A 24,138-nucleotide genomic window follows, 5' to 3' on the forward strand; every position below is an offset into this window, starting at 1 on the left:
AGAGGATTGTTTGTCTCTGTGACCAGAGAGCGTATACAGAAACAACAGGTTGTTACTGCTGGACTGAGAGAAATATTTTTACATGCCGTGAATTTGTGTGGTGGTAGGTTCTTTCTTCTTTGGGTACTGGCAGTCCATATATTGACATTTGATCATGTTAGTCCTGTTTTCAATTTGCAGTCAGAGACGGGAAACTTACAGACCTCTTCACAATGCAGTTTTGAAGCCACATTCCTCAGAAACACTGCAATAAAAGAATAATGCATTGCAGTGACTAGCTGACAAGCATAACACAGCAAAATACCCAGGAAATGGTGGGTGCAGAGAGATAAATGTTTACTGAACTTCATGGAATGAAAAAGTGAATCTGGAATGAATGAATGTTGAGATAACTTGAGGCACAACATCAGAATCGTGTAGCTGAGAAAGGTCTGAACAGATATGTTTCTGACTGTAGAAAATTATTATAACTTTTTACCAGTATTGCTCAATTTCACATTGAGCAATAAACAAATTCACATTCAGATTATTCAGCTGTATCACACTATTCTCCAATGCAAGTTATGGTGATTTTTGTGCTTTGTGTAACCAGTACTAAAGAATAAGGGGGTTTCTGGCCAAGGAATCCATCACTGAATTAATAAAGATGTAGAAAACAGAAGTCTAAAGGTGAATGGATAACCTAAGAGAGCAGCATATTTCATTTTCTGACCCTTCTCCCTGCTTTTCAGTGTTTACTCTATCTGTTAGTAAACATTGACACAAGAGAGGTAAATAAATATGATATCCTGGCTCTGGGATTCTTGATGACCACAATGTTTAAATTCTTTAATACTCTTTGAAATAGACTTGTGTATTGAGTAAAATGAAGAATCAATCTTCAAAGGAAGCAAGTTCTCATTAGAGTTGAGGTATCAATAGCAGTGCCTGTTTGCAGGCATAGATACTTTCTCTAAATATTACATAGGACCAATGCCTGCCAGAGGTGACTGGCAATGGTTAACTGGAGGTATGACATAAATGTCTACATTCTGAGTGTATGGTTCATATTCATCCAAATCTTGAATAGCCCTAAGATCAGCCTATTGACTCCAAGAAAAATACACTTATCACTTTCATATAAAGAGAAAATGCATATTGAATCTATCATTCCAAATGCAGAGTTCATCCCTCTGAGACAGTAAAAACCCAGCATTTTTCTGGAAACTTAATCGTTTCAAGAGAAAATGAAGACTAAGAATTACATTGGGCGTATTTCATTTTTCACAGGTATAAAGATTTATAAATATAATGCAAATGCAAGGAAGGCGTAGCATGCTGCTAGAAAGAAATCTGTATAAAATTGGATTTCTAATTCTTAAAAGAAAAAGATCATCTTAGGTTTAAGTAAGTTCTGCACATACATGGGTAGAAAATAGCTGTACAGGAATAGACCACTTTTAATTTGAGCTTGGCATGTTTTTGTGTGTTGTGTTGGTTTTTTTTTAATTTTGCTTCTTATGACTTCACTAAACTACTCATACAGTGCTATGAAAAGTACTAAATATGTTTTGCTTCACATTTTGTCTCAGATGTTTCATTTATAAGTTGGAGGTTGATTTGATACAAACTTCATTTGAAAAAACATTGGGCATATTGGTAGAAACTGATAGGTAGAAATTTGGAAAGAGAAACTATTAACTAGTGAAAGAAATATTCAGGCCCTATATTTTATATATTTTACATATTTTTGTATACTAATTTTTCCATGTAGAAGTAATGAACTGCTTTAAAGCATTCCTTTCTGACCTAACAAGCAAGTCTCCTCACAGTTACTGAATGTTTCTGGAACTAGTTTACGATATTTCATGGAAGGCAGTCCTTTGGGCTGCTGCCTCCACATCATCATTGCATATCCCAGCTGTAAGACATTAGGTGGTGTTTTTTTTCAAGAATAATGCAAACTGTATGTTTTTTCTGTTGCATGCCTGGTTAAAAATTTAAACATTGCCACTGTAAGTGTCAAGCTGTCACCAGTGTGTCCCAAATTGCATTTGCTCCCTGCCTCAAGCAGTAGCTGACATTTTTGGGACAACACCTGGCTGATATGCAGCTGGTATATACAATAGGTGTTCTCTAAAGAAATAAAGAAAGATGAGAAGGGGAAAGGAAAGTTCAGTGTAAGCTTCACTCTTGTTATAAGTATCTACTAGCAGGAATATTCTTAACCAGAAACTTAAGAATAATGGTTAATACTAGTTAATTAAGAAACTACTTTTCCAGTAGTTGATATAATGGAATTACTGGATAATATTATTTCATGGCTTATCATGTTAGGAGGAGATGTGCATTAGTTCATGTTGACGTAGTATGAGATCTGTAAAGCAGTTTCTCTTGATGTGGCTGTACCTTTGCGCTAATGGAAAAGGACTTTAGGAGTTCAAACCATGTATTCAGTAAGAGGCATATATTTAGTAGCAACTTGGAGCCTGATTTAGAATGATGAATGTTGAGAGAAATTACAGATGACAGAAAGAGCACACAATATAGTATCTCCATGACTCTTGACTTGTCCCTGAGTGTAAAACCAAAATAGACTTATGACTGTGTCGAAGTGAGGTAAAAGTTAGAAATAGTGAGTAGGAAAAAAACCCAAGATCTTCAAGGACTAAAACTTCAAATATAGTTATGCTCAAAAAGCGATGATGCAAATATGAGATGTTATAATCAACAGCTGTTCTTCTTGAGTACAGTCAAATATTAGCATCTTTCATTCTGGGAGAAATGACATCTACTACCTTTTTTTTTTTCTTTTTTTTCTTAGTACTGCAGAGCCAAAACAATTACGTCAAACTGCTCTGCTTTTTTTCTGGTTTGTGCCCCATCACTGCAATTGTTCACAAGAATCCTGTTATGTAAATGTTGTTGCTGATTGTGGTTCATAGGCAGAAAAGAACTAGGCTGACTTCCAGCCCTCAAGTGGCATTTGCAGAGCTCAGTTAGGAGAGGTGTTTTATAAAGTTAGCTTATGTAATTTGTCTCTCTGAGGAGCAGTGTGCATAAAAAAACCGCTGCCTTCTGAGTGACTATAAGTTTCTATTTCAGCTTTGATTTCAGTACATTCAATTATTGTAAAGACAAAACTTTGTAAGTAATTTATTGCCGCTGTGGATATTAACTTAATCAAGACATGCAGTTTATAACAGATTGCTCAGCCAGTGTCCAGGTTACTACCTGAAGCTTGCCAGGGTAGTTTATGGGATAGTCAGGAGCAGGGTGCAGATGAGGAGAATAGCTCAACTAGGTAATCCTTTTTCCTAGTTGTCATTTTTCTTTCATCTTCAGATCCCTTCCTTCAAGTTGACTTTACTCTGCACATATCAAAACCCCCGATCTACTAGAGAAGAGGGTGGCGAGGAGAAGTTTCCACCACCAAAACTTTGTTGACTGTTCTCTGAGCCTTTTTTTAGAGCAGCAGATATCTGTACGCATGCCTGCTGTAACATATGTCCAGTGCACACCCTGCCACTAGGAAGCACCAGGATAGCCGTGTGTGTGATGATCTCCATAATGCACAGGCACAGTAGGTAAGGCTACATGGAGGATGTTACTTAAGGCTAACAGGATTCCCTTTAGGACAAACTATATATGCTCTCTGGCTAGAAAAAAAATTATAGGTTGCTGACAATGAGTGTCTTAATTCTGACACTGCTCCTTTTGTGTTCTATAATAATGTGTGACTCCTTTAATTGCAGTGGGTCAGACTGCTGGCTGTCACCTTATCATTTAAAGTCAACAGCTCAGCCGTTTTTGCCAGCTGAGAAATCTTCCTTCTACATATTAATGCATTTTCAATTATATGGTTTTGTATGTATTACAGATTACACATTCTTTCCTTACTGATTGAATTTTAAAGCATACTCAAGAATATTTTCAAGAGGAGATAAAATTCTTTCCTATTGTATTCCATTTTTTAATAATGATGGAGGACCTTATTTCTTCTAATTACCTCAAGTTGTCATACCATTACAAAACAAAAAACCTGCTTGGACGCACAAACACATGTGCTCTCATGTATATGCAAAGTGAAATAAAGGATAGCCAGTATCTATCTTAAAGTCATGAAAAACACTACATAAATGTCCCAATTCCTTGACATAAGGGACGGATTTTTTTTCTGTGCTAGAGCTACAATGAGTAAAACAGTAAGAAGTGAATAAGAGTGGCATGAATTTCCCCATTTCAGTAGCTGGCATTTGGACAAAACTAGGACTTGGATATTAGTCACTACTGTAACTAATATCAAGCATTCTGTAGCTTTCATGAGCTCCATGTAAGTTATTTCGGTCTCTCACTTTCCTGATGCTATTACTCAGTATGCAAATAACTACAACTAATGAACTTAAAGTACAAATTACTCAGCCTGCAAGAGATGCAGTTTCACAAATAGCATAATATCCCATCATTTGCAGGTACAGCTTGTTATTTAATGTTTAAGCACTGTGTCTGATTGCATCCACAAATCACGGATGGAGATATCAAAGTGACAGAAACTATGCCTGCAAAAAGAGAAACAAGCTGAAATGCAAGCCCATCACATGTATTATGAGTGAAGTGCTTCCAGCTATTTAATTTGAACATAGGGCTGTTCATCTCATCCAAGTTCAGTCAGAAGAGGTTATAAACAGACCGATCTCCCAAAGATTTATTGTTAGTTAATGATCTACTGCAAATAGCAAGAGGAGTCTTTTTTCAGCAGCTTTCTAGAGAAAAACGTATAGGTAGGAATAAACAGCTATCCTTTTGCAGAGAGTGCTCTGTATCCAAAAAAAATCTTGTTGATAAAATTTATCTTGTTGATAAAATCTTGTTTCAGCTTTCAGACAGTGCTCACTATACAGCACAGGGACAATTTTATGTAAAAACGTGAGGAAATGCATGGAAATCTGGATCAAGAGAGTCCAAACTCAAACTTCAATAAGCAGTTTTTTAAAAATAACCTTTTTGATTGACTGAAGGAGCCCATAAATAAATACGTTTTTGAGTTGACAAATTCCAACCTTTAGCAGGATGGTGTAAAGCTGATAGACTAAGAAATCTAGTGTAACTGTTGCTGAAGAATTGATTTAGATTTGAAAAAAGTATGGCGTTTGCATGGAGTGCAAAGGTAAAACAGAAACTATGTAAATAACTGAAGAAGGATAAAAAGGTCCCTGAGACACTTCACCCTCAAAAATGCTGAGTAGGATTTTTTTATCAAAGAGTTTCTTGCCATAAATCTTCACAAATCAAAATGTCAAAAATCTTTTGAAGGACACTAGGCTCAAGGGAAAAAACAAACAGGAGATTTAAAATCACAGTGAATGTTTCATACTAGATGTCCCCTATATGTCAAAAGTCACCTTTCTCTTTACAGTAATTGCTCTTAAACTGCAATTGTTTTTGAGACATTTTTTGTCTGCCAGTGGCATCAGGATCAAGCTTAGTCCAGAAGGCTACTATTATTTAATGTACAGTGAGAGTTTTTGTTGCCTGAAGGTGACATGACTGGGTTTCTACAGCAGTCCCTTGCTGAACTGGTTTTGTGAGAAGAAATCTAGAGCTGTCTGTAGGGAACAGAAAGACACAGTATATAGAAATGCCAAAATATGTTTTAGGTTCTCATTTTGTGTTGATGTTTTTGGGGCTTAACATGACTTGTAAGGATTGCAATGCATTTAATGCATTACACTTATGATCAAATTGTGATGATTTGCACCTGCAATATCCTCTTGGTCAGGGATTATTTGGGTCTTCTCCTGCAGCACAAAGCTGTGTGGGGCTGCACTCCTTGCAGGCAGTTCCAGGAGAGATTTCATTTTCCCTTCTTCACCCTCCCCTAGTACAAGGGCTCCAAGCCATTTCATTGACTACTTCCTTTCTTTGCTGTCCAGGTTAGCTCATCCATGCAGTCAGTGGAGCATTGGTGCTGTGTATCCTGGATTAAATGTATTTTAATTGTGGTACCGGCCTCACAAATAGAGCTAGACGAATTATCTCAGAGCTCAGACTTTATTGGAAACGATGTTTTGGTTTATGACTCTCTGGGCTCAAATTAAATCCAACATTATCCATCGCTTACATACATATTTGTTTCTTGCCGTTTCAGACTGGTAGTGAAGTGATGTTGGAAATGAAGTTTAATAAAGCTTGACCTGAGAAAATATTGTTCCTGAGGTAGCCACGTTGGCTGAAACCTCTGTCTGCCAATTAGTCATGTCTCTATGTTTAAAGTCTTATCTAATTTACAGAGCTCTCTTTTGTCCACAAGAAACTTTTCTCCTTATACATGAGAGCTTTTGAGAGAAGATCTGAAAGTGCCTGGTAGGCAAAACAATTTAGAGATGTGTTTCTTTTATCTTGAACATTTTCATGGTATAGCACTTTTCTTAGGTACAGCCTGTTTTTTGCTGGTAATGGTCTCAGACAGATATTTAATTTTACAAGTAGGACTGACGCCCCGTTCTGAAGTCTCCATTACCAAGCATGAGTATAAGAACACTGGAGTTACTTTTTAAACAACTATCTCTTACAACTGTTTAAAACTCAAAACTTTGCAAAAAGAGAGCCTCCACAATGAAAATGAAGGTGGAAGAAGAAAATGGAGACATGTAAATGTGGAAACTATATCTCTACATTATTATTTCAATTTAGTTGCCACTATAGGCTAGTAACAAAAATATAACAATATAGGATTTTTATACTCATATAATTCTATACATAAGAAGTAGAAGTATATATATTTTTTTATATCTTTCTGTGTCTCAGAAGTAACATATCTGTCACGGAGTATACACCATTTCCTTATGTAGAAAATTTAAGGGTATGAATTTAGACATAGACAGGTTTTAAAATGAATTTGAGTAGAAAATCATCTCCCATAGTAAGTTTGTAAAACTCATCCATCTAATTTCAGTTTATTTTCTTTTTACATTTCTAGCTTAATTGTTTTAGTTTCAGAAGTAGTCATTATTTTTTGAAAGCAGCAAGTTTATTTGCTTGGCTTGTGGTAGTTAAATTCTAATTAATATATTTTTCTTCAGTATTAGCATTCTTCTCTTCTGTTCTTTTTGTGTATGCGTGTGTGAGGAAAATAACATGAAAAATTTTTAATCAGTCTAATGTAATCTCTTTTATTCAGGCCATTCCCTTTAAAATGTCCGTTTAAGTAAGACACAATGGACCCTAGTAGCATTACTGTTATTCTAGTAAGTGTTCAAATCTGATTTTCTTAATTACAAAATATCAATAAAAATACAGTTCTCCAATGAATTGTTCGTTTATTTAAAAAAAAAAAGAAAAGACTCTAAAGAGGTCATCCACTTTGAGGAGAAAGCTATTCAAGCATGTTTACATGCATTGCTTTTTCTGATTTGTTTGTAATGTGGGTGTACAAGACTGTTTTGAATATAGATTTTAATTGGATGGTCTGGTGAGGATTTAGGATTTGAAATTATTTTTATGGAGTGAATGGATTTGATCTGAGAGCCCCATCATCAAGTAACACCATTTTCCAAATAAGGACTCTGCTAATTATTTTGACCAGGAAGTGAAAAGCAGAAGGAAGTTTTTGCTTTTCTTGCAATCCTGTTTGTTAAGAAGAAATGTATAAAAATTTCCTTGGAAACTGGTAGAATCATACCAGGAAGATATTTATGTTTATTTTTTCATAATACTGAATATTTGTCAACCAGCTCAAAGTTCTAAATGCTCTATCTCTAAAGGTTTTTCTTAGGATCATTTTCTTCATCACGTCTGTTTGTTTGGAATTTTTACTTCTCCTTGACACAAGCTAAAGAAATTGATATTTCTTTGCAGCAATCTGGTATAATATGATGCTGGTAGGACAGCCACACTGCAAAGATTTTCTGTTAGTGATAAAGTTGAGTAACAACTAGCAACTTCTCTATCCAATGCTACCTTCATAAATGGTCATTAATATAGATTAGGCTCAGCACAAAGTTTTAAAAGAGGAAAGAGGAAAATATTTTTAAAATATGAAAAATTTTCATTAAAACGTTTTCAAAATTAAGTTTGTGATATTGAAGTGCTATGCTCATTGATAGGAAATGCATAATTTTACAAAAGATAAAACAGGAAATAAAAAGGAAAAAAAAAAAAGACAATACAATGTTTTAAATGCCTACATAATCCAGAAAGATTCCAAAACTTGTTATTTTGTGTGGACTATGGTTTTTGAGATTACATTGAAATTTTTCAAGTGTTTACCTATACATTTTTTGAAATCTTGTTCAATTTGTTTCATTTTCATATAAGTTATTCAGTTTTGAGTTGAAACACAATATAGTTCTATCAAATGTCATCACAGGTGATCACTGAAAAGTAGGACTGTGTACCTAGCAAATGGCTTTGTTTACTGATTTTGTTCTTAATTTTTGTCATAGATTACCTATTTAATATAAAAGAAAACCAGATTTTGTAAACCCAGAAAAGGACTGACAAAAGAGTTTGTAGTTATGTTCACTCCGCAAGCGTTTTATTTCTCATGACTACTGGAAAGTGCAGTTAAATAAGTAGTCTGGTATATGGTGCTAGATTCACAATTTGGTGCAGATCTCCTCAGGTTGAACATGGAAGTGTATGAGTTTTTATCCTCCCATATTCAGAGATTTCAAGTTGAATGCCCCATCCCTGGAGGTTTCAAGGCCGGGCTGTATGGGGCCTTGGGCAACTTCATCTGGTGGGTGGCAGCACTGCCCACGGCAGAGGGTTGGAACCAAGTGAGCTTAAGGCCACTTCCAACCCAAGCCATTCTATGATTGTCACACATCCTAAAAATTTGCAATGGAAGCATGAATATGTCTCAGGCTTTTATGAATACTTAGAATTTGGATTTTTTTAAAAGTGCATATACACCTCTGTAAACGTCTGAAAAACATTCTTGTTAACTACATCAGTAGACTCTCAGAGCATTGTCAGCAAGCTACTACGAAGATGCAAAAGCACAGTTCTGTTACACTGTTACTCTTGATTCCCCAGCCTTTTGTAAATTGAACTGTTCTGAGTTAAGTGTTTTTAATGGTAGATGGAATTCTAATGCCATTAACCTCTTGGTTTTTGTAATTCTTATGCTCTTAACCACTTAATTTTGGTCTTGAAGGCAGCAGAAATGGAAGATCTCTGAAATTCGTTTTAATTGTAAGTAAAATACTACTATATTCCATACTAAGTACTGCATACAAATAATGTTCAAAATATCCTAAAATTATCTCTAAAGGAAATGGAATGTTTTGATAAACATATAAACTATCTTTATTTTCTATCAAATAATTCTTTATTGCTTTATTGAATTTAGACTGATGAATGTAAAAAAAAAAAAAAAAAAAAAAAAGGTGGGTGGATGAAAGTTTAATTTTTTCTGAGTCAGGAACCATCTCTTCACTGCTGCCTTCTTGTCAGAAATTATTACATTAATGTTTACACAGAAGCATGATGTAGGGCTTTTATCCCAAACTTGACACTATCACATTCCTTCCAGTCCCACACCCCATCTCCTGAAAATCCTAGTCCAATATGAGATGGGATCTCTGGACCCATATTAGTTGCATGTGTTTCTTCTGGGAAGGTGATATACTTTGGTCTTTTTATATTCATCTGAGGATATTGTAAACATTAAAAAAAATCTAATGTGTTAAGAAGTCCTATTTTAGCAAAAGATTGGGCACTAGAACTAAAGCAGAAAATACATCAAACGCCATTTCTAGATCATACTTAACACTTGAAGGTCTTTCTGCTTTAGTCACAGTCTCAGCCTCACTAGGAGAACTAAGGAATTCTTGACTGTTCTACTCCCACTTCACGACTCCCAGCAGCAGCTTTCCCTGTGTAGTACTTTCAGCTTCATGTCCCTGACTTTTCTCCAAGGTTTCCCTCTTTCAAACATGCCCACAACTCTTCCAGATCCTGTTCCCTAGCAGGAATGCAAGGATTATACCACATATACCAACGATAGCTCAGTCCTCATCCCTGAACTTCATTGTTCTGACGCTCTCTTCTGAAATTTGAGTTTCCCTTGCCAATGTAGCCTCTACTTATTAACTCAGCCATAACAAAATTGTTGAGCTTCGCAGCTTTTTGTAGCAGCTAGATCCAAGAAGTAGTTGTGGTGAGCACAGAACTACCCTTTCAGATCTGTAGGTTTTAAAAGGAAGGGAATGTTACCACTATTTTCTCTGTGCATTGTCACCCCCCATCTCTTTTTTTTTTTTTCCCTTCTTTTTTTCCTATTTGCTTCATGCTATATTCATGTTTCTTATTGTATTGTCTCTTAAGACGAAACATTATTTCCAGGATCTTGTATTATCACATCTTCCAGGGTAAAGTGAAGTTGAACAATGCCAAATAAGAGAGGTTTGATTTTACAATGTTTTAAGAACTGCATGATCCTCTGGCAAATTTGTAATAAAGGAGACAGGGGAGTACCCACAGCAGCAAGGGCAGGACAGATAGACACTGCCAATAGTATTTCCAACCTTGTCCTTAGAATCACAGAATTATACAATATCCTGAGTGGGAAAGGACCCATAAGTATCATGGAGTCACAGAACCACTCAAAAATCAGACTGTATGTCTGAGAGCATTTTCCAGACACTCCTTGAATGCCATCAGTCTGGGGATGTGACCACTGCCCTGGGGAGCCTGTCCCAGTGCCTCATCACCTTCTAGTGAAGAATCCTTCCCTGAAAGCCTTCCTTGCCAAATCGCTGTAATGTTTTGGTACTTTGCAGCTAGATTTATTTTTTATTCTTTGCTATATCTGACCTAAGTGTCATTTGATACGATTTAATCCAGTTATTTCTAACCTTATTCAGAAGGTTGTTCAGAGCAGCTCATTCCCTTCCTAGTCACAACTGCCTATTTTAAAAATGATACCATTATCTACTTAGCAATTTCTTCTTTATTTTGAATTATCTCAGCTCTTTACATTTTTTCCTCTAGTCTAGTTGCCCAAAACTCATGATCATTTTTATTGTTCTGCTCTGATCTTTCTTTAATTGGTCCATATTGGCAGCTCATGTAATTTTATGTTTATTTTATACATAGTTCCTTCAACTCAAAGGTTAAGGTTACTTCTATTTGCCTTCTCATATTGAAATTTTTAAAAATACAGATATCTGTCATTTCTTATGCTTCAGAAGCTACATTTGGTAAAGTTCTGAGGTCAGAAATACCTCCTTCGTACGTCTGTTAGACTTATGGTGCAGTTAGAGGTCTATTGGCAGGACAAGTACCCTTCTGTGATTGTATGAGGGAATCTGCAGAGAGAAAAGTGATACCGACTGACAAGAAGGAGACAAGCCTTAAGACAGAGAGATGGGATCCTGCAGGAGAAAACAAATTCGGAGAAATTTCTCAGATGTATATGTGTAAAGGTGGAAAGAGAGCTGTTTTAGAATATCATGCTGCAAGTGTTGGGGTTTGTTTTTTTCCTTTCCTCTTTGAAAAGCAGCATGGCAATTGTAGACAGTACTGCAATGAGATTATTGTAGGGAAGAAATTAAGCAGTTTTGTTGCTGAGATAATAGCACATCCTTCAATAACTACTAGCAAGAACATAGATAAGTATGTGCCGTATAACTTTAATACCATTTATTTCCTAGCCAATTCACTGCTAAGTTCTCATATTTGAAAGAGATCTTGCCTGAGTATATATGTATTTGTACAGAAATAAATGTGATGTCTCTATAAAGTTACACGAAATGATTAAAAACACAACTTTCCTTCACTACTTCTACTGCACGTATTAGAATTTCTGTATTTTAAATATCAGGAAGGATAGCCTGTGCAGTATGAATAATTACAATTCCTTAGGTGGTGATATTTTGAAAAAGTGTTCTGTAGTTTGGATGATTTCTAATGTCTAGTACTGTAGCTCTAATGGAATTTTTCCCCAGTTTTAAAATATCTTTTCTAGTATTCCAGGGGCAGGCCTCTTTTGTTTTTAAGCACATTCCTCTCAAAAATGTTTGAATTATAATTTATAGAGCCCTGACTGCATGAGCCATATTAAATTTTTTCAAAGATCTTATCTAATGGAATTGTAATTTTCCAGCCAAAAAAACTTTGTTATAGAAGAAAAGTTCTAATTATAGTGCTTTTATGAAGTATATAGAAAGAATGGGATTATTAAGTAAAGTGGGATTTTGTCTTATTTTTCTTTTCAATTTGCATTTTTACTCTTTCCCACACAAGAGAATAAAATTGATTGCTGTAAGCTTAAGAAATGCATTAGTTTCAGAGCTACAATACATGAGAATTTCAATTCCACTCCGAAGTTTTATACTGAATAGAAGTACCTGAATAGTGCTGCAGAGCTAGAAAATGGTTCGATGACTTCTGTTCCACATTTGGAACATGAAGGCTCCTCTGCAGCCCTTAGTGACTCAGCCCCTCTATGGAAAGGGAGCAAAATAAAAGATTCCAGAAATCTTTACAGTGTTGCTTCTCTCAATAGATAACAAAGATGTTTGATCACAAAGATGTTTGCAGTTTCCTAAGCTGAACAATCTGCCTTTTGCTAGATGAGGACTCTTAAGTGGAATGAACATTTCTTTATCTATGGAAAAAGATGTTACTATATATTAAGTTCTTCGTTACAGTGGTTACCATGGAGCAAGTGAATTCGGAGGGGAGAATCTTTGTCAGTGTATGTGCTACACAAGATCTTATTTTTGTCAAGTTATAGGAATCTCAAACTTCAGTATCATTCAGCACACACTTTTAGGATAGTTTCATTACATTGCAACATAAGCAGTCAGATCAAAACTAACATCTCACTTGGTGACATTGGCATTCAAGCAAAGGAAGGCTTGCTTTCTATAACATCTCGCCATATATTCATGTTAGAGACCTGAACTAGGTGAGCAAATCATCCTTGTCCTCAATCGCATTTATCTGAACCATTCAAATACTGAGCTCCATCTGGTGCTGTTTTGCCTTCCCATGTCATACAGAAAGAACCTTATGCCAACAGGCATATTGTGAATGGCAACAACTCTTTAACATTGGGCTAAAGTTTAGGTGTTTGTTTTGTTAATACATTGTGCCATGAAGAGATGCTGTTTTATTATAACAAATTAGAACAGACCAGAGTAAAATCATAATTTGTCCTTGTTATATATTGGCCCTGTTTCATTTAAAGCATATCTAGCAAGTGAAGGGATTTGTTCAGAAACACATAAAAGATCTAGTATTCCCCTTCTTTGTTTAGAGATACTGTAGCATATTTCAATTTCATCTTTTGGCTCCAGTTAAGTTCTAATTATGCTACCTATGTTTAAGAAGCATTTAATTTTTTCTGTTTTCAAATTTTAACATCAGATGATCTCATTATATATGCAAGTCAAACTACTACGAACCTAGCTTAGCAGAGACAAATAAAAAATCATGTAGATTATCAATTACTAATTTCCTCTCTGTAGTAGACTGTAAAATTTCATTTTCCTGATCAACCTGAAAATGTGATGTGGCGAAGCCTACACAGAATGGATTAACTTTGAATTGTTGTTGTTTTATATATTTAATTATTATTATTATTATTATTATTGTTTTTGTAAGAAGTCTTGCACAGTCTGAACATGGTTTGGAATAGGGAAAAAGGCAAATCTACCTAAGTGTAGCAATCTGAATTGTGACCTGAATAGTGTTAATCAAATCTATTTTCACCATCATATTATGCTTTGGAAAAAACTTCCCTTTGGTGGAATAATGGTGTAATATCTGCAGAGACAGATATTCTGCTATATGCTTTTGTGGATTTCTGAAACAACTTGTTAAATTGTTTACAACCTTGCCATTTATCAGATAATGTGAGTATCTACAGTAAGACTACAGAGTGCAGTCAATGAGAAATTCACTATGGCTCTCTTATTAAAGGACATACTGGTTTTTTGCATAATGGTAAAGAAGAATGGGGAAGTAGCTAACTCAGTGTCTCTGCCAGACAGAATAGTACTGCAGCACTGAATTAAGCAGTGTGAAATGGCTTATCAGAAGAGAGTTCCTCAGACTCCTTCCAGATCTAATTATACTAGCAGTAAGATAGATAAAGCACAGAAAACTGGGATGTGAACTGGCAGAGCAGGCATCTGAATTACCCAAACTCTTAGCATTTATAACTGGTAACAACTGTTAGTGATTGATGTTCTTCACAGGCATCTTTCCCCTTCATTTAACTGGATCTTGTGTTTTATTTGATGACTTTTCTTTGCCTGTTAGGTATAAGGAGTTGCTGTCAGAGTGTTCTTCTGAGACCTTCCCTGTCCTGCAGAATAGAGGAAGGCAGAAGTATGAGGGTCTATGTGTCCTGAACAGTCAGGTTTTGCTAAGCTAGTTTGCTTTGTCACTGCGAATGTTAGAGTCACATCAGCATGGTGTGGCACCTGACCAAATCAGCCCTGCTGATTGGTACATGCAAACACTTCTGCATCCATGTGGAAGATCAGTAATGGCCTTTCTGTCCAGAGTGGCTGTGGTGCCCAGGGAGATTGCAAGGTGTCCATCTGCAGAAATATTCCCCATAACCCACTGTGGATTGAGCAGGGGTTTGGACTTCCAGAAGGCCTTTGCAACTTCAATTATTCTGTGCTATGACAAGCACCTTGTTCAGTTCCTCTAGGCTATTTGTATGCAAAAGCTATAATAAGCCTGCCTGCATGCTCTGTGTGTTTCAATGATTGCTAAGTTTGTGAAATTAACTGTTGGACAAAAAATAAATTGTCTTTTTCTTGCCAAAGCAGTGTTTCTCCAACAAGCCTCTAAAAGCAGATATGAATGTCTGATATATATTTCATTAAGTGTAAGCACTTTTTTACTTCAAAAAATGATAAATGAGATGTATAAATGTACAGGGAAAATATTGTTTCTGTATTTTACACTTGGGATAAATCACAGTGGAAGCTACTTGATAAGATGTAGTTCAATTGTATGATGTATTTTTCACAACCTGTGATGCTAAAAGTAAAAAATTGTACTTAAGGGACATTTCTTGGCTAGTAATGCAGTCAAAAAGATTTTATGATCTCAAACATCGCTGTATAAAATATCAACATTTTTCATCTGAAATTACAGTGTATGGCCGATTTACCTCATATAAACAGACAATATCGAACAATGTGTTTCTAAGTAAAAATGCATTCTTCTCAGTGGTTTTATCTATATGCATTTTTAAACATGCAAGTAATTATTTTCATATGTTTATACTATCTTCTCATCCAGAAGAATTAAAATCTGCATCCTGTCATTGTCTGTCAGATGAAATTTATATGATTAGCTATTTTGCCATATAAATCTTATCCACTTGGGTCAAACTTGTACTCAGTATATAGAAAAAGAATTATCAGGAAATGTTTTATCATTGCCTCACAGTCAGTTCAGTATTTTTAATCCTTTCTTTAGGAAATGGAGTCCAAGTCAGAGAATATTGTTTTCCTGCTAGATTTACTACATTTAAGTTACCTTACTGGGACATTCGCGCTTTCCACTTCAAGTGAATACTGGTGACGTTTGTTGGGATTAAAAGCATACTTCTCAAGTTATTTGTTGATGCAGAGGGATTTGTATCTCTTTACTGCAGACTGCAAGGTCATTGGTGCACATTAAACTTCAGCAACATCATAGCATTACATTTTTCTTCTGCTCAAGTAAACCACCCTGTTCTTTAAGTTACCCTTCCACTCATACATTCTGTCTACATGAAGGGACATTTGCAAACATTTCCCCTTGTTACTAACTCCATGTCAGCTGCTGCCAAAAATTAAGCACTGTGACAATGACACCTGCTCTGAGTTGGATTAGATGACACACTGCCCAAATGCTGGCAGTAGCCAGCCACCTGCTTGTATTACTAACTCCACTGAAGCTGAACCTCTGGAAATATTTTGCTAAGCAAAGATAAAGCTTTACCCAACATCAAATTTTCATACAAAAATCACAGTAAATTGTAACCTCTTCCCTGTGGCTTCATATACAGTTATTCAATATTTTATATGTCAGTGTCCTCCTATGTCAAAATTGTTTCATTAACAGCTTTCTATTTATTAGTTAAGACTTTATTTCTTGAATCTTACTTTCACCTTAACTGCTTTTGTCCTACATGTCTCCTAAGTCAAAAGCTTCTTAACATGTTGAAATGTGAACAATATATTCCTCTTTTCCATCACACCTGTGCTGTGATTGAAAGGATACATTTGAAAGACATTGGCACTATTATTTAGTAGATTCTTTTGATCCATGAATGTAGAGGTTAACGCATGTGCGCGTGTAATATTTTCCCTCAAACAGAACATGTATTGAGAGTATGTACTCAGTGGTGAGGTATGCACTTCTGAAAAGTACTGGCAGAACATTATTGCTGCTTGTCCAGTTCTGTGGAATTACCCTCGTTAATTTATATTTATTTTGGTTCTGCAGAGGAAGGATGATTTAATCAGCTAAAATTTGCTGGCTTTTGTTTTCATCCACTTAATTCAGTTCACATGGCAAATCAGTCTGTGCTGTTAATATACTAGAGTCATTTTCAAAAGCAGTGGAACCTGCAAGAGTTACTATTTACTGCTCTGCAGTGAGACGTCATATGGAGTTTGATTATAGGCAGAATTGTTATTAGAGGACAGGTGTTGATTTTCTCTTCTGGCTTCTTATCTGATGTTCTTAACAAAAATGGACTGTTTGCAAGTAACTACAGCACTATTCCTATTCTTTCTTTTTAAGTTACCTTGCTGGGTCTTCCTAATTTAGGCAAGAATTGAGTCTAGTTGCTAGATCTGTTCCAAAATCTTTTTATCTTATTTTACTTTAAAGGTGGGAAAATTCCCAGTCTTTAGTATTTTTTTTCTTAAACAATGACAGGGAAAAGGTGTTTGCAATAAATTCTGATTTCTTTTCCTTTTACATTTTTTCTATATAGATAAGCATACACAAATTAGAGCATTGGTTTTTACAGTTGTCTGCCTGGTAGCCTCAAGGCAAATAAATAATTACACCACCCAATTGGAGACACTGTAATTATATCTTTCTTCAAGGTTATCTCCTGTGAATCCCTTTTTCTACTTTCTTAATTTTTAACCTAAAAAATACTGTATTAACGAGAGTCCTACAGTTGTTTTTGTCTTAAAATGACTTGACAACATTAGTAATGAATTTTGAAAGTTTTATTTGTTGCAAAAGAATCTTCAAGAAAGTATTTGAATAAGGACCAATCTCCAGCCCTGATCCTAGAAGGCAGTCTACAAATACTGTAAAATGTAGGCTTTTCAAGAGATGTTCAAAGTCAGCACAATTTTGCTTCCGTTCAGACTAACAATGATAACTTCAGAAAGAGCAGAGCCAGGTCAGTAGTGAATACATATTTTCAAATCCTGCCATCAAAAGAACTTAGAATGCCTGCAGAAATATGTGTGACTTTGTTAGCCACGACTTAAATTCTCTAAAGCAGCAGTTAACAACACTCTGTTTCTAGACATGAAAGCCTGCTTTCAGAAGAAGATCAAGAACCTGATATTTCTTTACAAGTTTTCCTTGGCCCGAAGAAGTTGCTTATGCTTTTGGAGTTATGTAAATGGCCCTTACGTTACACTCTCCCATTACTTTTATAGTGATACTGGAGAAGAATACAGTGCTTAGTTTTTAAGCACATTTGTAGTTGATTTGTTTTCTTTGGGAATACAGTGTCTCTACAGACTTAGTGGTAAAAGACAAAGGTGGTCTTGCCAGAAGAAAGAAATAGCCATTTCTACCTATAATATGTGGTCCTATGGCACTACCTGTACTGTCATATTGCCAGCCATAGTATCATGATAAAAGTGATTTATCAGTGAACACAGAAAGGGTGAGAATTAATGAATCTCTTATACTGAAATACAGGCCATGGAAACATCTACTTGTGGTTATTAAACATTGGTCTAGTATTTTCAGGAATGCTGTCGTTCCAGATCAACTGAAAAAGGAGGTGAGTGAGCAGGGAGAAGAAGGACAGAAAAATTATAGTTTGTGAAAAATAGTAGATTGATGACACCACAGAATGGCACTCGTTGTATACTGATAACCTGTGACCCAGGTTGTGGTGATTTGAATTCTATCCTGTGGGACATTGTCATATTTTGAAGATGAGGATTCAATAAAACTAAATACACCTTGCTAGTGTGTTTAGTCAGATTTTATTTTTTTTATGCATTCCTGTAAGAATCAAGTTGCTTTATAAAGCCTTCTTTGCATTTTTTTGAATGTTCTCTGATTTCCAGTGTAAAAACTCGTATTTCTACAACCAGCATTTCTCTGTAGAAGTGTACAGTTTTACAGTTTTACCATAGAAAATATTTTTTTCTCAACCATTTACAGTAAGTGGCTAGCCCAGACAGGTTGTGAAATCTTTTCCCATGGAGATATTCAGAACTCAACAGGACAAGCCCTTGAGCAAATGATTAAAATTGACCCTGCTTTAGGCTAAGAGTGAGCACAGATGACCCCGAGAGGAGACTTCAATTAATCAGTGGTTCTCTGATTATAATAAAGTCTCTTGTCTCACACTATGCATGTTCTTTTTCAAGAAGTAAGTCTGAAATGGCCGATTTATGTGAATGTTGGTGGCCTGGCAATTATCACAAGGTGATAACTGATGACATTGGTGTCATAAGTCAAAGCCAAACACATGCTCCATTTTAAAGTTTACAAAGTGTTATATTTCATTTTCTGCTCCCTTTATTGCTGTGTTAGTTTTTATTTATCATCTAGACATCATTTTCTAGCAGATGGCTCATGTCAATAAACAGTTTTTTTATTTACATTTCCAAGCTCAGCAATGTTAACACTGATTTTTGTTTGCATATTCCTATAATGTGAAACTGTGTTTATTTCTCCAAACTTTTAAATGAGGCAAGTCTCTAAAGTCAATTATAAAAGAACAGTGTTCCTCTCAGTGGAACATTATGAAGCCTAAGGATACTAAGGGGTCTAAATACTAATATAACAAAGACAGTTTCACAGATTCTATTCACTAAAGTATTTTGTAACTAAGATAGACCTACTGATATTTTCTTTTAGATGCTTTGATTTGCAATTTTCTCCTTAAATTAGGTAAATGTGATACTGCATTAAATTACTCTTTTGTATGGATTGTCCTTTTAGTTCCAATCTTGCTTATCTCAGTCTATCCATATGCTTTCTTTTATAAACACATAATATGAGGAAATTCAAGTGAACTGGATTTGCATATTCATAATTTAGCATCATCATCTCTTCTGAAAATAACTAAGCCTCACAAATGCATATTTGTTAGATTTTCTGTGGACGAAATTAATAAAATAGTATTACAATATCCAGATTTAAAAAATAATCTATATCTTTAAAGATCTGTATTTTTTTCTCATAGTATTTGGAATCTTTTCATGTTTCTGTGTGAAAATATGTAACATAAGAAATCAAATCTAGTTAAATGCAGGTTTCACTTGTGAAATAGCTGTTACTGTGACTGTTATACTTTGTATGGCTTAAATTACAATGTGCTGGAAAATGTATATGACATTCATCAGTAAATTTATAGACTGTTTTCAGTCAATTTCCTCCATTTCTCAACTATTGTTAGTGTGTCAGGACCTTACTAGGAGATTCTTTGGTTCAGTTTGGTTTTCATCTGTGTTGCTTATGAAAAACTTGCCAGTCTTCTGCTGACTTAACCTTAACCTCTTCGGGAGTGGTTTGCAGGAAATTTTTAGAGCAGCAGTGCATAGTCTTGGTTGTGCGCTATCCACTTGTTGAAGTCTTAGACTTAAGAATCCCCAGTAAGCTAAAATAACTAAGAATGAATGTGAGGAGCATTTAATACAGTACAAAGTCTAAAAGACTGGGAAAAAATTCCCTATACTCTAACTAGTCCTTAAACTAACAAATTTCCTGCCTGATTTTCTCTGTCCTCACATTTTCCTTCTCTCATACTTCACTTATTTCCTGGGTATTCCTTGATTTCAGCCTGTCTTAGTTGTCTCTGTTAGTGTGATCCATTCAGTTGTTGTAAGCTGCACAGAACGCAGATTTTCACTAGAATTTGTACAATTCCTCTTCCAATATTAATATGTGAATGTCTGTGTTCTCAATAAGAGCAGTTTCAGCCAATGCTGTTGTAGTTTTCCTGAAAAGCACTATTTCTCCTCCTGAGAGCAAATAAACCTACATTTTTCCCCTTCTCTAAGCTGCACGTTCTCTGCTCATTGCTGGACAGCCTTCTATTAGGTAACTGTTTGAATGTGAATATGCTATGTAAAACTCTCTTGAAAATACATACAACCCATAGGAAAGAAAATAGTACAAAGAAAAGAGTTAAAGATCTCCTAGTGGCAATCGTGACCCTAAACCGTCATTGACTCCTGGCAATAAATCTGTGCTGGGGGTGGCATCAGGCATCCTTTTTCCTGCTGACTTTAGTTGTAACATTCAAATTCTTGGAGCCGAGAGTGAGAACGGAACCCATGACACTGTTGAATTTCATTATATGTCCATGTCATTAAATTTTTCTTAATTGCCAGATGTGTCTCCATTATATGACTCAAAAAGAGACATCTGTATCATGATGAGCACAGAAATCAGGTCAATTAGCAGAACCAGATCCAAAGTTGCCATTTTAGTTTTAGCTGAAGCTAAGGAGCAACTTTTTTCCCACCCCACACTTGGGTAACCCACAACTCCATGTTAACCTCCCATCCATGTCCTCTTTTCCATATGAAGGTAATACTTGTACAGGCTGGAAGGAAGTCAGAACATGGCTCTCAGAAAACCAGAAGGCAAATAAGTTGATAGCATTTCAATAGAACAACACGTGGTTTGGGAAGAGTCGGGAAGTGGGAGGGCTGCCAAAGGCAAGAATAGATGTTTTTTTCTTATCTGAAGAATTAAGCCCTGGTGGCTGTTTTCTTTTTCTTTTGCAGTCATCTCTAACAAACAGTGACGTCATCTTTGTGAAGTTGCATGCTCCTTGGGAGGTCCTGGGCAAATACGCTGAACTAATGAATGTAAGAATGCCGTTCAGGTAGGTGTAGTTGTATTTTGTCTTCACGCTTTACTGTAAAGCTAAAGTAAAAAATAACAGCAGAATGCACATGGAAAGCTTGCCTATATGGTACCACACACTCTTAGAAAGTATAAATGGAGTGTCATACGTACCATATTCATTGTTCTTTCTTGTTAATGTCTGCCTGCGATTTCAGTAGAGTATTGGTTTGAAATTAAGGTGAGCAGTAGCAGTGCAGCTGTTTTCATGGGGTATTCTATCCTTAGGCCCTTTAACCCCTTCACTGCTGGAGCCCCCTGCATACTTGTGCGCTGCTGTTTTTTAAATGGACATTTCATTGAAATCAATGGGAGGTCAAGAAGATCCAGGTACGTAAGGCAGCACAGAAGTGCATGTCTATTGGACGTATCTGATATGTTCAGCACCTGTAAAATTTCTGCTTGTATAATGTGTAAATTCAGAAATGCAGATTATGAATACGTATCACTTCTAGTAGGAGCACAATTCAGGCTGTAAGTGCTTTGCCTGTGGAGAAAATAAATTTGATTGAATGCCACTGACAACCAAATTAATTTCACATCATCATTCAGATTATTTTGGCCATTTTTAAATATTATTTGCGTGTTGGGCTATGGAATTTTTTGTGTAAAATATCAATTTTACTGTGCTGGCTATCAGAACTGTTAGAATAGCTTGAAGACTTCAACTCAAACTGACCAAAACCCATGAACTGAGAGGACTTGATTTTTCTTTTAATTAGCAGGGTTTACAGTTGCTTAATTCCATTTATTTTAATGGAATTACTCCTGAGCAAGATAAAGATCAGACCTAGAATATTCAGCTAGTGAGTTGATGTTCTTTGCAGGATTTCTATTCCTATTTCCTTCTTGCTTAAGGACAAAAAAAATGCCTCTAGTATGACACAAGCTCTGTACTGTTAAGAACGTTTTAGGAAAAGTGGATATGAAGTAAGGACTAAATTGCAGGCTTTTTCTATATGAATTCGGTTTTCTTTTGTTTTTTGTTTACATAGCAAATCTTCAACAGCTCTTTTTTGAGCTTTTGCTGCTAAAGAGAAAAATGCAAAGGCAATCACAAGTCATTACAGGATGTCCATGCTCTTTTTTAAAAGCCATTCTAGCCATAGAAACAATTGACTAGGCTAAAAGCGTCCTTTTTCAGCATTTCTTGGCATTCCTTGAGATTAATCTGCCCCAGTAAGAGGATAAGATCTCATGATTAAGAAATACAACAGGAACTCGTATTTTAGTTGCTGTGAGCAGTTTGTTCTTTCCCGGTCTCGAGTACCATTTTTGAGATCCATTTCTCAGCAGATAGAAAATTGGGTGCCATACAAATTATGTATAAAGATGTGCTTTGTGACCACATCTTCATTCTTTTTGTATCTACAGAGAGATCATTATTACTGTCCTGTTAGGCTGGACTAGTACAAGGTCCGCACATCAGTGAATAAAATCCTGCTTCAAAATGGTGGTCCCAAAAAGTGGATACTTCTGAATTATATTTGAAGGAAAATCAAGAGGCAAATGGCATCATCAGTAACACTTACTTTTGACCTTTGTCTGCTCCTGCTGATTAGGGCAAGAGATACAGCACTACTCTGTGGAAGATTTGGCCAAAGGAGTCTGTGATCTCTCTAGTGAAGGTCGCAGTTGTGGTCACAGTTGTGGTGTAATAGGCACCTATGAGGAGAACAAGAGCTGCGGAGTGGGACAGAAGGTGGACATCCCATTCTGTATGTACACAGGATGGTTAGGGGCCGCTGCCCTGGGTGATATGAACCCTACAGGGCCCATAGGAAAGCAGATCATAGAATGATAGAATCACAGAATCATAGAATCACCAAGGTTGGAAAAGACGTACAAGATCATTCAGTCCAACTGTCCACCCACCACCAACAGTTCTTACTAAACCATGTCCTTCATCGCAATGTCTAAACATTCCTTGAACACCTCCAGGGTTGATGACTCCACCACCTCCCTGGGCAGCCCATTCCAGTGCCTGACCACTCTTTCAGAAAAGTAGTATTTCCTAATGTGGCAAGATGACAAGATCAAGAGACTGTGGTCAGCATGCATTTGATTGTGCACCTTGTCTTCTCACTTGTTCTTCATGCACACCCCAACACAGCTTATTGCACTGACAATAAAAATGAGCAATGCCTATAAAAGGGGCAGAGGGAGTGGTTATATCCTGGGGTGGGTGCTGAATACATACCAAATAACTTATGTAATCTGTATTGTTTCAAGGGATGATGCTCCATCAGTAAACACTGCTCTACATTGGCACTGCATGTGTTACTGGCATATTGCAGCACCAGGCATCATTTCTCTGGCTTTTCTAAATTACTCCCTCTACATTTTATCAAATGCAGTTTTGGTAAATTATCTGGTGGATTTGAGATACACAGAGGATAATTTATCCATCTTTGTATTGGTCCTGCAAAATTCCTACAAGTGTTTATGGACTTCTTGGAAATAGACACATCTTTGAGTCCCTGTCTTTCACACATGACAAGTAGCAGAAAAAGAGAAGAAAATGAGAAAAGGATGACCTCCTTGCAATTCAGATGCCACCAGAGTCTGTGTGGCTGCCTGTGACAGTTCTGTAATCTCTCTTTAGTCTCTTCCTCCACCTCTTACAGGCTTCTGTCTTCAATCTCCTTTCCTTCCTTGCTAGTTCATACTGTAACTGACGATGGGTTTTCTTCTCGACTGGCTTCATTTTTGCTGTTCTTCCAGGAGAAAAATCTATTACCTGCACCGCCGATACAAGTTCATGAATAGGTGAGTACAACTCTTTTGCTAGCTCAGTTTATGTTAATTTGGACTCGATCACTAACACAATGGTTAAGGTAAAGCTGGAAATAAAATTATTAATAGTGTTTCTAGGAAGGTTGGAGGGTGCAGTTATGCACTGGGACATCTGCAAAAACAGATACAGCAGAATTACACTTTAAAGGTATTTGCCATGCAAAAGAGGCAATTCATTTTACCAGTGTTGCCTTTTTTAATAAGGAGATATTTTTGGATTGATGGAGACTTTTAAGGAAGAATAAGTGCGTTACTGCAAACTCTTAT

The 24,138-nt window shown here is 36.1% G+C and overlaps 1 protein-coding gene across 1 annotated transcript in view; it reads left to right on the forward strand.

The window, feature by feature from the left end:
- ANO4 (anoctamin 4) overlaps nucleotides 1-24,138 on the forward strand; it is a 111,719-nt gene that overhangs the window by 27,579 nt on the left and 60,002 nt on the right. Inside the window, exons 4-6 of the mRNA XM_042889934.1 lie at nucleotides 20,955-21,055; nucleotides 21,304-21,405; nucleotides 23,800-23,844. Coding sequence (XP_042745868.1) covers nucleotides 20,955-21,055; nucleotides 21,304-21,405; nucleotides 23,800-23,844 — 248 coding nt within the window. The remainder of the gene's footprint in view (nucleotides 1-20,954; nucleotides 21,056-21,303; nucleotides 21,406-23,799; nucleotides 23,845-24,138) is intronic.

Source organism: Lagopus leucura, unplaced genomic scaffold (assembly GCF_019238085.1).
Source record: "Lagopus leucura isolate 7727_CA_CO unplaced genomic scaffold, USGS_WTPT01 Super-Scaffold_100159, whole genome shotgun sequence".
Taxonomy (NCBI): Eukaryota; Metazoa; Chordata; class Aves; order Galliformes; family Phasianidae; genus Lagopus; species Lagopus leucura.